The sequence below is a fragment of the Bidens hawaiensis genome, unplaced genomic scaffold (assembly GCF_021521415.1).
Source record: "Bidens hawaiensis isolate Kalapana, Puna unplaced genomic scaffold, B.hawaiensis_p1.1 tig00010301_1, whole genome shotgun sequence".
In the NCBI taxonomy this organism is placed as follows: Eukaryota; Viridiplantae; Streptophyta; class Magnoliopsida; order Asterales; family Asteraceae; genus Bidens; species Bidens hawaiensis.
Window position 1 is genome coordinate 713,401 of NW_027491780.1, and position 14,000 is coordinate 727,400.

The 14,000-nt window shown below is 40.0% G+C and overlaps 2 protein-coding genes across 2 annotated transcripts; both read left to right on the top strand.

Moving 5' to 3' along the window:
- Positions 1 to 350: 350 nt before the first annotated feature.
- LOC143534716 (uncharacterized) lies at positions 351 to 1,712 on the top strand. The gene has a single exon (XM_077029142.1). The coding sequence runs from the start codon at positions 351 to 353 to the stop codon at positions 1,710 to 1,712; it is 1,362 nt and encodes a 453-aa protein (XP_076885257.1).
- A 190-nt stretch (positions 1,713 to 1,902) lies between these two features.
- Positions 1,903 to 3,980, top strand: LOC143534717 (uncharacterized). The gene is made up of 2 exons (XM_077029143.1): positions 1,903 to 2,713; positions 3,343 to 3,980. The coding sequence occupies exons 1-2, from the start codon at positions 1,903 to 1,905 to the stop codon at positions 3,978 to 3,980; spliced, it is 1,449 nt and encodes a 482-aa protein (XP_076885258.1).
- Positions 3,981 to 14,000: the final 10,020 nt, after the last annotated feature.

Genomic DNA, 14,000 nt, shown 5'->3' on the forward strand with positions numbered 1-14,000 from the left:
CTATCACACGGCCGGCGATGCCCGATGCTAATAACTGCCAAATTCCGACCAACGTCATGAATTCCATTACTAATTCTGCCCCTTTTCACGGACTTTAAGACGAGGACACGCCTGGCAATCTGAACAAATTCACTCGTATCTGCGACACTTTCAATATTGCCAATGTCACTCGTGCTTCTATCTACCTTCATCTTTTTCCATTTCCTCTTGAGGGTCGCGCTTCATCATGGCTAGAAAACCTTCACCCTGGGTCCATCACTACATGGGAGAATCTTCAAGCCGAATTCCTGTAGAAATATTTTCCGCCATCTAAAGCCTCGCGACTTCGTGATCAGATCTGTTCCTTCCGCATGGAGCCTGACGAGCCATACTCTTTGGCTTGGGAAATGTTCCATAATCTTCTTAGTAGATGCCCCCAGCATGGTCTACTCGAATGGGCTGTAGTCGAGAAATTCTATAACGGGATGACTTTTGAGATGCAGAAGAGATTCAATACGTCAGCTGGAGGAAACATGTTAGAGAAGCTGGATATAGATGAGTGTGAGTCGTTGTTTGAGAGTTTCGCCCTAGCCGAGCAGCAGGAGTCGTCCGCCCGAGGTACTTCTAGAACCACCACCTCTTCCGCTCGAGGCATTTTTCAGGTCTTGAATGATACTAGCATCGCGGCTGCCCTAGAGGCAATGCAGAAGGATATCCGGGAGTTGAAGAAGATCTCTCAGAAATGCGAAATCTGTCGCGGAGGGCACGATACAGTTGATTGTCCAGTCGATCAACAGGAGAAGGTGGACTACTTGGGTAATCAGAATCGAGGAGCGAATGCCTACGGAAACTCAGGATGGAGAAATAACTCAAATTATGGTTGGAGGTCGGGAGGTAATGCTCAGGGTTTTAGGCAGGAGCAGGTTAGTGACCCAGAGGCAGCAGGAAGTTCGAGTGCAGGGAAGAGTAGCGGTATGGATCCGGATCTTAAGGAGCTTTTAACTAAGAAGTCTACGATGCATTCTCACCTTATTGACAGAGATAATAACACACAGCAGAGACTGGCTGAGCACGACACCCTATTGAAGAACCAGCAGTCGTTATTTTTGGAGATGTCTCGAAAGGTGGATGAGATGATGAAGCAGATGCTACCTAATAAGCAGGTCGGAGCGTTTCAGGGAAGCACTGAGCTTAATCCGAAGGCACAGTTGAAGGCGGTGACCACCCGTAGTGGCAGCGGTGGTGAACAAGAGTATTCGCCGGCAGATGATGAGGAGCCGGTGGACGATGAGATAGAGATGGAGACTCCTGTGAGGACGCACGAGAGGCGAGTCCCAGCAAGTACCGCGTCAAACAGTGAGTCTCCCGCAGAAAAAGTTGTTGAGAAGAAGATTGAAGATAAGAAGATTCCCGAAGTCGATCTCACTCGAGTTCCGTATCCTGCTCGTCTTCTGCGACAGAAGTATGCGCATGAATATGGACATTTCTTGGACATGTTTAAACAGCTAAAAATCAATCTTCCATTTGTCGAGGCACTCCAGCATATGCCTAAATATGCCAAATTCTTAAAAGATCTTCTTTCGAATAAGAAGAAGCTGGAGGGGGTTTCGACAGTTTGTCTAAATGAAAAATGCTCTGTGGTAGTCCAGAACAAGCTGCCGGAGGAATTAGCAGACCCGAGACACTTCACGATCCCGTGTTTGTTTGCAGCTCGACTGAGAGCTACGCGTTGACCGATTTAGGTGCTAGCATAAATCTGATGCCATATTCTCTATATAAAAAGCTAGACCTTGGCGAGCCGGTCCCGACGCGCATGAGTTTATCCTTGGCCGACCGTTCGGTCAATATCCGCGGGGAATTACGGAAAAAGTACTCGTTAAAGTCGATAAATTCATTTTTCCCGTGGATTTTGTTATTCTCGACATGGAGGCTGACGATCAGGTCCTACTCATTTTGGGAAGACCCTTCCTGCGTACTGCTAAAGCGCTTATTGACGTCTTCGACGACAAAATTACACTTCGTGTAGGGGAGGAGAACGTCACCTTCGATGTCGTCAGATTGATGAGAAACTCCAGTAGTCAGGAAGATTCGGTCTACTTTCTTGACACGTTCATATCTCAGTTCGAGCGTTATCTTGACTACATCACTGGAGCATATTTGCTCAATCTGGAGGACGAGGTTGATGTTCCCCCGGAACACGACCTGAGCATTCTTGTTAGCTCACCTCCTGAATACCCCGAGGTGTTCATGGTTGCCGATAGCACCGAGGGACCGAATGAGAGACCATCGATTGAGGCGCCACCGTCCCTCGAGCTTAAAGAGCTACCTCCTCATTTGGAGTACGCTTTCTTGGACGGTGACGCCGATTTGCCCGTCATCATTTCTTCTCATTTGATGGATGATGAGAAGTCGAGGTTGGTTGATGTGCTCAAGGCACACAAGCAGGCTATTGCGCGGAAACTCATGGAAATTCAGGGCATCAGCCCGAACTTTTGCACGCACAGGATCCTCATGGAGGATGAGTACAAGCCTGTAATCCAACCTCAAAGGAGGCTCAACCCTAACATGTCGGAGGTAGTCAAGAAGGAGGTTATCAAACTCCTCAACGCAGGCCTAATCTATCCTATCTCCGATTCTTCATGGGTGAGTCCCTTTCAGGTCGTCCCTAAAAAGGGTGGGATGACAGTTGTCACTAACGAACGTAACGAGCTTATTCCGACTAGGACAGTCACAGGTTGGCGGGTGTGCATAGACTATAGGAGGCTTAACGACGCTACTATGAAAGACCACTCTCCTCTTCCTTTCATCGATCAAATGTTGGAGCGTCTTTCGGGACGACAGTTTTACTGTTTTCTTGATGGATTTTCAGGTTATTTCCAGATCCCGGTCGCACATGAGGATCAGGAAAAGACCACATTTACATGCCCATACGGTACCTTTGCGTACAAACGTATTCCTTTCGGGTTATTTAATACTCCGGCTACTTTCCAGCGTTGCATGGTAGCGATATTCCAGGACATGATCGAGAGTTCCATGGAGGTTTTCATGGACGATTTTTGGTATATGGTGACTCATTCGATCAATGTCTTTCTAATCTTGAAAAGATGATGAAGAGGTGCATAGAGACTAAGTTGATGTTGAACTGGGAGAAGTGCCACTTTATGGTGACTGAAGGCATTGTGCTCGGGCACAAGATTTCGCGAGACGGTATTGAGGTAGACAGAGCTAAAATCGACACTATCAGTAGACTTCCTCCACCGACTAGTGTGAAATCCGTTCATAGTTTTCTCGGGCATGCGGGTTTTTATCGTAGGTTCATTAGAGATTTTTCTAAGATTACCCGGCCCATGACTCGTCTTCTAGAGAAGGACATCGCATTCGACTTTGATGCCAATTGTCTGAAGGCGTTTGAGTTTCTCAAGGGGCAGTTGGTTAACGCCCCTATCTTAGTAGCACCCGACTGGAGCTTACCCTTCGAGCTCATGTGCGACGCTAGTGATTTTGCAGTCGGTGTTGTTTTAAGTCGGCGGAAGGACAAGCACTTCCATCCTATCTATTATACGAGCAAGACCCTCAATGATGCTCAGGAGAACTACACGACTACTGAGAAGGAGCTTCTAGCAGTGGTCTTTGCGTTCGACAAATTTCGTTCTAATCTCGTGTTATCCAAAACCATCGTTTATACTGATCATGCGGCATTGAGATACCTGTTCGCCAAGAAAGATGCCAAGCCTCGCCTGATACGATGGATTCTCTTGCTTTCCGAGTTCGATATTGAGATTAGAGATAAAAAAGGAGCAGAGAATGTAGCTGCGGATCACTTATCACCTCTGGAGGATCCGAAGAGAGTGGAGATTAGAGAGGATGCCATCGGGGATAAGTTTCCCCACGAGTCGTTGATGATGGTGAGAGTGAGGTTTGAGAGAGAGCTAGTTTTGTACGTGAATGTTGAAGAGGAGGGTCTGCCATGGTTCTCCGATATTGCAAATTATCAGGCCTAAGGAGTAGTGGTCAAAGGCATGAGTTATCAGCAGAGGAGGAAGTTTTTTGTAGACGCCAGCCACTACATATGGGATTCGCCGTATTTGTTTCGTGTAGGCGCCGATCGAGTGTTGAGGAGATGTGTGAGTAGGGAAGAGGGCCGTGAGATTCTTAGGCATTGTCATGAGGGTTTAACTGGAGGCCACCATGGTTCTTCTTCCACCGCTGGGAAAGTTCTAGATTCTGTTTTTTATTGGCCATCGATTTTCAAAGACTCACACGAGTTTGTCAGACAGTGTGACGCATGTCAGCACACTGGTAACATTTCATCCCGTAATGAGATAACCCAAAACCCATTCAGGTTTGTGAGGTTTTCGACGTTTGGGGCATTGATTTCAAGGGTCCGTTCCCTTCTTCTCGAAGGAATCAATACATTTTCGTGGCTATTGACTACGCTTCTAAGTGGGTTGAGGCTCAAGCTTTGCCCATTAACGACGCCGGAGTTGTAGTGGGATTCTTGAAGAGGTTTTTCTACCGTTTTGGTACTCCCAAGGCCTTGATCAGTGATAGGGGCACATATTTATGTAACGCCCAGATGGAGAAGGCGTTGACCCGGTATGGGGTCACCCACCGTTTGTCCACCGCCTATCATCCACAGACGAGCGGTCAAGTGGAGAACGCAAACCGAGGCGTTAAACGAATTTTGGAGAAAACTGTTGGCAAGAACCGAAAGGACACCTCCGACAAGTTGGATGCTGCACTTTGGGCTTTTCGTACAGCGTTTAAAACGCCTATTAGGACCACACCCTTTAGGATGGTTTATGGGAAAGCATGTCATCTACCGGTTGAGTTAGAGCATAGAGCATATTGGCCGTTGAGAGCCGTTAATCTTGACCTGAACCAAGCTGAGAAAAATCGGTATCTCCAAATTCATGAGGTTGAGGAGTTGAGAGATGAGGCGTACGCTAGATCATGGAGTTATAAGGAGCGTACGAAGGCGTTACACGATCGAAAGTTGAGGAAAGTGAAAGAGTTCAAGTGTGGGGATCGTGTGTTGGTTTATAATTCCCTTCTTAAGTTATTTCTAGGTAAGCTTAGATCGAGATGGTTTGGTCCGTATACGCTGAAGGCGGCATTCCCGCATGGTGCAGTTGTGTTAGTTGATCATGAGGGGAGAGCGTGGAAGGTGAACGGCCATAGGTTAAAGCATTATATCGGTGGGTTGGCTGATTCGGTCGAGGAAGATGTATTTCTCCTTGATATCCCTACTTTGATTGCTTGATAGGGATATGACTCGGGAAATACCCGAGTGTAGAGTTTGTATAAATTCTATTTGTTTACCTTTATTTTTTTTATAATTTGAGTCAGTTTTAAGTTTTTAGAGTCTGTTTGATGTCTGCTTTGGGTGCTTTGAGCTTTGTTTTGCAGGTTTGGATACTTTCGTTCGTACTCAATCTCCATTCGGACGGGGGCGTTCTGTGCTTATTTGATTGTAGAGGGTACCCAACAGCTGTGGCCGCGAATGAAATGCTATACGGTCGCTTTATCGGACCATGACATATGTAAATCATTACCATATTACTAGGGGAGTCTGTTCCATTTTCTTTATGCTTTGTTTTATTTCATATTATTTTATTTCTGTTTTATTTTTGTCCTTTTCTTGTCTCCCATTGAGGACAATATGAAATTTAAGTGTGGGTATAGGAAATCGACGTTTTTTTAGATTTTTATTAAAAAAAACTAAAAAAAATAGATAAATAAAAAAAAGAAAAAAAAAGAGTTATATATAAAAAACATTAAAAAATTGAAAAATTTTAAAAAAATGTCCCGAAAATTTATTTTGCGTATAAAGTAAAATGATATTATTGTTTAAGGTAGATCTTTTAAAACTACTATTATATATGAGATTAAATAAAAGATGGCGCACTTAATTTAGGATGTGTCGGTATGCCCAACTAGCTTTGATAGTCCCCATTAGCAGTTTTTATATATATAATAATCTGAAAACGGTGAAACCGAATTTCGATGTTTAGGGAGGATTACCATAATCTAAAAACTTTGAGATGGTAAGACTTAGATGCACTCAAATCAGCACACCACCACATGTCCATCTTTTTACGAGCTTAGAAAATAGTTATATATTTAGGGTGATATAAAAAAGAAAGAAAAAAAAAATATAGAAAAAATGCGAAAAAAGAAAAAAAGAAAAAAAAAGTATGTTTTGAAAGTGTATTCCAAGAGTTGGTTCAAGAAAAGGAAAATGCTTGTGAAGAAAGTTATGTATTGTAAAATGCCAAAGAAGCATTCTAAAAGTTAGTAAAAGAGGCCAAAGATGCACATACTAGACGGGACTTAGAGTTTACGTGTTACCAAGGGGATAGTGACTCTGAGGATACACTATTGGGGCTCGAAAGTTTTTAGTCAATAAATATTTTTTTAGGGAATTTATAGGAAAAAGTCCAATAATATTTAGGGATACCTCGTACGGCCTCCATATGACCATTCATCCATCAAATTTCACCGAGTGCATCTAATTAGTACCATCAACGAGTCATTGGCTTATGGTGATTTGTCGAACCAGTCTGCTTCGACTCTATTTCTTATAGCTCTCTTTGTTTGAGATGGGGTAGGTATAGCCGTAGCTTTTCAACTTTAAAACGCATAATGAAATTGGGGGCTTGAGAGGCTGGTGGCTGGGTTTAAGTGGACAACAATATCAGCAATCACGGTTTTTGCGTTTATCAATGCTTAAAAGATAACTTATATGTTTTGAAGATCGACTTTGAATTATGATTCCATTGCATTATATATTTTTCGAGGACGAAAAAAAGTTCAAGTGTGGGGATATTTGATGTGGTCTAAATTATTTATATTTTTATATAAGTATTTCCTACACTTTTGATTACATTCAAGGTTGTTTTTGTTAAATAAATTGGCTAATTGGTTCATATTTAGATTTTTACTGGTTTCTAGAGTCAACGAGCTAAAACTGAATACTTTTATTAAGCTTGAGAATAACGAAAAACAGTACAAATAGATTTTATGTCTTTTATTATGGTTATTATTAAGTTAGTTTTGATATGAATCTTAAATTTTAAAATATTAAATAAATTATATTTTTGTTTTTATAACAGGGAACGTGAAGTTGATTATGACATGCCTCAAATTAATTATTTGTATCATCTAAGGGCCCTTTAAACAAGTCTGAAGCATATGAGAATTAATGAAAATGGTGGCCTTTTGCTTTGTATTGGGCGCATGGAAATCCAAGAAAGAAATACCAAAGAAAAGAAATCGAATCTCTTACGGATATAAAAGATATTGGCAATTATTATTGGAAAGCTCTTTCTTGGACAACAATTTTAAAAGTATATTAATACATTATGTGGAAAAGTCAGAGAAAAATATAATTAGTATTTTTCTTGTTTTGGAGTTTTTCGTGAGATACAACAGCCGCAGCAAGCAAGACGTAAGAATATTATTTTGGCTATTGTTTGTTCAAGTAAGAGAAAGAAAGAAGGGAGCAATCAAGTGTTACTCATTCAAGCACGGTTCTTTTGGTTTGATTTATTATTTTTATTATGAACTTGGTCTTTAAATTTAGTTATTTTGTCTTTTTGAATATGGTTGTTGGCTAAACTCTTTTAGTTATCTAGGCTTGTGATGATGCTTTGTTGACTGTTTTGGTCTTGTCGGTTTGCGGGTTTTGTTTTAATGGATTTTGATTAATTAAAAGTCTTGATCAGATTTATTGGATGTGCCTCATGCGTATTTATTTTTAATTTGTGTCTAAATAAATGTTTCACAAGTTACTGTATTGAATGTCATTAGATTATAGGTTGCATGTTAGGGTTGTTTACTGTGTGTTTGAAACTTGTTTATGGTTTATTGAGCTCATTTAGCATAGAAACTGATTTTTGGCATATTATTAGAAGTTTATATTCTTACCTACTTAGATATCCGACGGGTGATAAGTTGTCGTGTTTGTCTGCATTGTTAGGGTTTTAGGTTAAATTATCAGACAGGAGGCTTGCATATTTTTGCCTTAATTTCACTGTTACCAGTATCCTTTAGACTGTTCATAAACCACCCCATGTACTTAGGTGCATTGAGATAGTGAAACCGACGGGTTAGCTGTTTTATAGGGTAATTAATCATAGTTGGTGAACTGACAGGTGAACCAATAAGACGGTGTTTTTTACATGATTTCTAAGATTTCTTTTTAGGCGACACCTTGAGAGTGATTAAGGATCCATTAAGTTTCCTCGAGCTTCATACCTTTAGATTCCCGGTTCCCATAACATTTTCCCTTAACCGATAAAAGCCCGAGTCGTCACAATTCGGATTCCTTGCCTAGGTAACTCTTTCTCATATTTGAATTTACTAAAGTTTTTATTCGATAATTTAATTTTCAGTTTACTTTAATTTAATTAAGTAATTAGTTTAATTAATTATTAGCTTTTAAAATAAAATTAATAAAAATCTAAAACTATATATTTTCTTAATTATTACTTTAAATTAGCTTTTAGAACTAGTCTTGTAATTTAAATTAGTGTCTCTAGGGTTCGATATTCCCGGTCTTCCCATAGCTATTCTACACCCGATAGGTTCACTTGCCTGTTGCTAGTGGTTTGGTTTAGGGTATTCTATGTTTTTATTACTCGTTGTGCTTGGTTATTATTTGCTAAAATTTTATATATCACTTTGTGCACATCATCAATCAACCAAGAGGTAACACATATAATCACATATCCTTAGTCACTAACCTTGGTTCTATGCAGGATACAGGTATAAATCAGACTATGGCTAAGGAACTTCAGAAGCTTAAGGATATGATATCCAGCGTGCCAGAGTGTTCCGTCCAATCACTAAAATACCAGAAGGGAGCCATAAGCTGTCCAGATTTGCTCTACTAATATGTGATGTAGAGATCCCAAAACGCTTTCAAACCCCAAACATGAAGGTGTATGACGGGGCCACTGATCCGGAAGAGCATGTGGCTCAGTATAGGGAAAGGATGGAGATCAATCCAATTCCTAGAAGACTCAAGGATGCTTGTCTATGCAAAGGCTTATGATCCACTTTAAAAGGATCCGCACTCAAATGGCTGCTAAGTCTCCCTCCTTATTATGTTACTTCTTTTTCGCACTTAGTTAATTTGTTCAATAGCCAATTTTCTTGTAGTAGAAAATTCGAGAAATTAACTGGTGATTTATATAGAGTTATCCAACTTCGTGATGAATCCTTAAGGGATTTGACAGAACCAAGCCCCGGTGCGGAAGCGTGAATAATAGTTATTAACGGTGGAGCTCGGATCTAGGGTTAGGTTCGAATCTCACTCAAATTCACTCTGGATTTATGTTTGTACGGATGAGGTTTATTGGGAGAGAGCCTGATTTGATTAACAATCAATAATAGGATGAACAATTGTAATCAAAACACAAACAAGATAAAAATGGTAGTATGATAATATTATTCGAATGATTCTCATAAACATGAATCACTCATACATACATTCATACATACATTCGATTAAGAAATATCAGCCGCCACCAGGAGAGCTCATCCTGGAGGCGGAGACTCTCTCATAGGGATAAAACCCTAGATCTCACTCAATACACAATACACTCACTCATACTAGACAAATGAATAAAACATCTATTTATACTAGTTTAGCATGACTTGGTCTTCAACCCATCCACCCTTGGTTGAGACCAAACAATATATTTTTCACCCACAAATTAATTCGATGCGTCAGTCTAAAACATAAGTTCCAATCAAGTGTGGGTGAAGCAATCTTGACCATCCTTATCAAGATTGTAAAAATCTGAAGATAAACATATTCATATGTTGGTTGACACTAAAAGTGATTATATCCTTAAGCTTGGTCAACACTTGTTCTTGTAAAGCTTTTGATAAAGTCGTGAAATTGGATGAGGTTTGAATTCCATAAGCTTGTTGATGATTGGTGAAATATTACCAAAATACCCCTAAGTATATATTTTCCGTAGAGAACAGCTTGGTCAGATGGTCAACGGCTCCAAAAATCTCAAAAGTTTCTTCAAAACCTTGAAATGTTTCACACACTCTGTTTCCTAGCACACAATTGTGCTTGGGCAAAACACAATCTGTGCTCGAAGCAACACTTAATTATTATCATTACTCTAGAACAATCTTATATGTTCATTGTATGCCCGGTACATCAATAATTCATTTCTGCATCATCAATCACTGATTTGCCCTTCCAGAACCTACTTGAATATTCACTTTGCATTTGCTACAACAATCAATGATAATATTACCTTTAGTACCTGTTTATTCTTGACTTGTACCTTCTTCATACCAGTTTGTACCAATGGCAACGTTTTCCAACATACCATATCCTATTTGTTCAGCACACGTATCAAAATCAATATCGAGCAAACAAAAACCTAATTCTTTCTGATCGAAAAATTGGTTTCGAAATCTGAAAAGAATCGCTGTAGCAATATCCACGTCGTCTCGAAATCAAAGAAAACTATCTTCATATCATCAATCAACCTTTTCAGATATGGAAGTCATCAAATGAACAGAGTTGCCCCAAAACGAGCCAAATAACACTGTTACATCAGATTGGACCATTCTGACCAAATAAACATGGAATTGATGTTGGATCTCCAAACGAGTCATCAATCCATAAAATTTTCTCCGAATCATCAAATAATTTCCAAACCCCCAAAACTAATTTCAACGAACTTCATCGTTTAACGTCCATGGTAGATTCAAGAACGAAATGAATCAGTTCTGTTAGGGCATGAATTTTATGCTGAAGATCCTTAATCCTTAACTATCTTATAGATAGATTATTCTTAAGATATGTATTAGGCTATGAAGGATCAATGATCCTCGGTATTATTTGTTTACTAATGATTGCGTTTAGTATGGTGATGTGTTAGACATGTATAACAACTTTAAGATCCAGTCTACTGTATATTCCACTACAAGATACCTGCAACACATGGTTGAGACTGAAGACTAAGCCAGTGGAAGAAGTAGCAGAATGACCGGACCAATTACTTAGTACTAAGGACGAGATATGTTATTCTTGAAGAGGTGCTTAGACCAATTATCCTCGTGGAGAATTCTTTAGCTGAAGTCTGGATCCGGGATCCTTAGTCAACATAACTATTAATGGATGAATTTTGTATGAAGACCGACGTTTAAATAACAACAACGGCTCCTAGACCTAGTCCACCACTTAATTCGTTAATAAACGGATATTAGCACGTGGTCAAAGATCACGATGATGAAGAGTGGAAGACTAGCGGATTTATAGGATATAGTTGTTAGTTAGTTACTTGATCATTTTGTTTATATATTGAGTTGTGATCAACATTAGACACACGTTCACACATACCCTAGCTGCTAAGTTATCTGTAATCACACACACATAGCATTCATTGTATCTGTTGATCAACAACTCCAACCTTTGTACCACCTTTTTTTATTAATAAAGTGGTGATAGAGGATTTGTCATCACCCGGGGTTTTTGTGCTGGCGATCCGAACCAGATCAAGGGCTTTTCCTCGTAACAAATCCTTTTGTTTGCGTTTGTAATCGATACATACTTGTTTTTATCACCTTAGCACTAATCCTCACTAAACGAATTTGGATACATTATTCTTAGCAGATTTCAATCCAAAACAAGTTCAGCGGTTAGTCTGAACGATTCGGTAACCCCACTCTGATATCAATTGACAGAACAGAGCCCCGGTGCGGAAGCGTGAATAATCGTTATTAACGGTGGAGCTCGGATCTTGGGTTAGGTTCGAATCTCACTCATATTCACTCTAGATTTATGTATGGACGGATGAGGTGTATTGGGAGAGAGCCTAATTTGATTAACAATCAATAATAGGATGAACAATTGTAATCAAAACACAAATAAGATAAAAATGGTAGTATGATAATATTAGTCGAATGATTCTCATAAAGATGAAACACTTATACATACATTCATACATACATTTGATTAAGAAATATCAGCCGCCACCAGGAGAGCTCATCCTAGAGGCGGAGACTCTCTCATAGGGATAAAACCCTAGATCTCACTCAATACACAATACACTCACTCAAAATAGACAAATGAATAAAACATCTATTTATACTAGTCTAGCATGACTTGGTCTTCAAACCATTCACCCTTGGTTGAGACCAACCAATATATTTTTCACCCAAAAATTAATTCGATGCGTCGGTCTAAAACATAAATTCCAGTAGGATTTTGTTACAAAGTTTGGAAGGGAAGCCTTCGAAATCCCGAATCTTGACATGGCTACGGCTGTTGAGGCATTCAATATGGGGTTACGAAAGGACTCCCTATTTTATGACGATCTTGTGATGACTCCTTGCAGGACTTTAGATGAAGTCAGGAACAGGGAACTCAGATTTATAAGGCTAGAGGATGACAAGAGGATCCAAGAACAGTTAGGGGCTCCAACTAATCAAGAATCTCCTAACAAGAAACAAGGATCCTCATTCAGGAACAACAACTCGAAACCTTATACCAAGTTCAACAATCAAAATGTCCAAGCAATTCATGAAGGAAATGATGACACTGAAGATTATCCGAGTATTTCTGAGTATTGCTTCTCTGTTAATACTCATGGTTTGATTTGTGCCATGAAGGATCTTGGAGAGAAGGCAAGATGTCCTCGGAAAAATGAGAAGTCGACTTCCTTTAAAGACAAATCCAAATGGTGTGCGTTCCATGAGGATTTTGGCCATCAGACCGATGATTGTATTGGTTTAAGGAGGGAAATCAGATACCTCCTAAGCAAGGGCCACTTCAAGGAGCTCTTAGGAAGAAAAAAGTCTAGGATCCAGGATCCTGAAGAGGTCTCACAAAAAGCAATTCCGCCACCACCTGATGCACAAGTCATTAACTTCATTTCCGGTGGCTCAGATATATGTGGAACCTCCTTATCTTCGGCTAAGAGACATCCTAAAGAAACTAAGCTGGAGAATGGAGAGCGACCTGTCCAAACCACCACCCTAATGAATGAGAAGATAATCTTCTTCAACGAAGAAGATAGAATGAGTATCCAGGATCCTCATCACGATGGTTTGGTTATAACTTTATTTATTGCTAACCACTGTGTACGTAAGATCCTAGTTGATGGAGGAAGTTCAGTCAACATCATTTAAGATAATGTACTTAAAAGGAAGAATATCCCAGAATCCGAGATCGTTCCCCGATCATCCGTACTCGTTGGTTTCAGTGGTGAAACTAAGAACACGCTGGGGGGACATCAAGCTTCCTATATACATTGAGGGACTAAACTCTTTTCAAAATTTTTGTGTTATAGATAACTTGTCTTGTTGCAATGTAATTCTTGGCAGGCCATGGACACGAAATGAAAGCAGTAGGCTCTACTTATCACCAGTGTATCAAACTACCAACTCCTTGGGGGTAGTAAGAATAGACAACGGCCAGGTGGAAGCTAAGAACTACTATTCTTCATCCATGAAACCGGCAGCTAAGCAAGCAGTAGCATAGCAATTACAGCAACATCCTAGGAACGTACTGGAGGCTCGAGAACAGGTGCTAAAAGAAGTATCCTTATATCCCGAAGATCCAGACGTAAAAGTTTTCTTAGGATCCAGTATCCCTACTAGCATTGAAGAGGATTTAGTATCCTTCCTCAAGCAACAAAAATCCACATTCTCCTTCAAGCACTCCGACATGACAGGTATTTCGAAAGAGGTAATCACTCATAATTTGGGCCTTGATAATTCTATTAAACCAGTCCATCAGAAGTGAAGAAAATTCGCTCCTTAGAGGAACGCGATCATACAAGAAGAAGTTGAAAAATTTCTTAAGGCCGGTATGATCAGAGATGGTAAATATCCCCGATGGTTGCTAATGTGGTTGTTGTTTCAAAAGAATGGAAAGTGGAGGGTGTGTGTCGATTTCACTGATTTAAACAAGGCATGCCCCAAGGATCCTTTCTCGTTACCATATATAGACTCCACTGTGGATGCAACAACAGGATATGAGA

What these genes read in the sequence shown, in the direction of transcription:
- LOC143534717 (XM_077029143.1), top strand. Translation starts at nt 1,903, where the DNA reads ATGGAGGCTGACGATCAGGTCCTACTCATTTTGGGAAGACCCTTCCTG. An exon ending in TCCGACTAGGACAGTCACAG is followed by an intron (nt 2,714 to 3,342) that starts GTTGGCGGGTGT and finishes CTCGTCTTCTAG; the next exon opens with AGAAGGACATCGCATTCGAC.
- LOC143534716 (XM_077029142.1), top strand. Translation starts at nt 351, where the DNA reads ATGGAGCCTGACGAGCCATACTCTTTGGCTTGGGAAATGTTCCATAAT.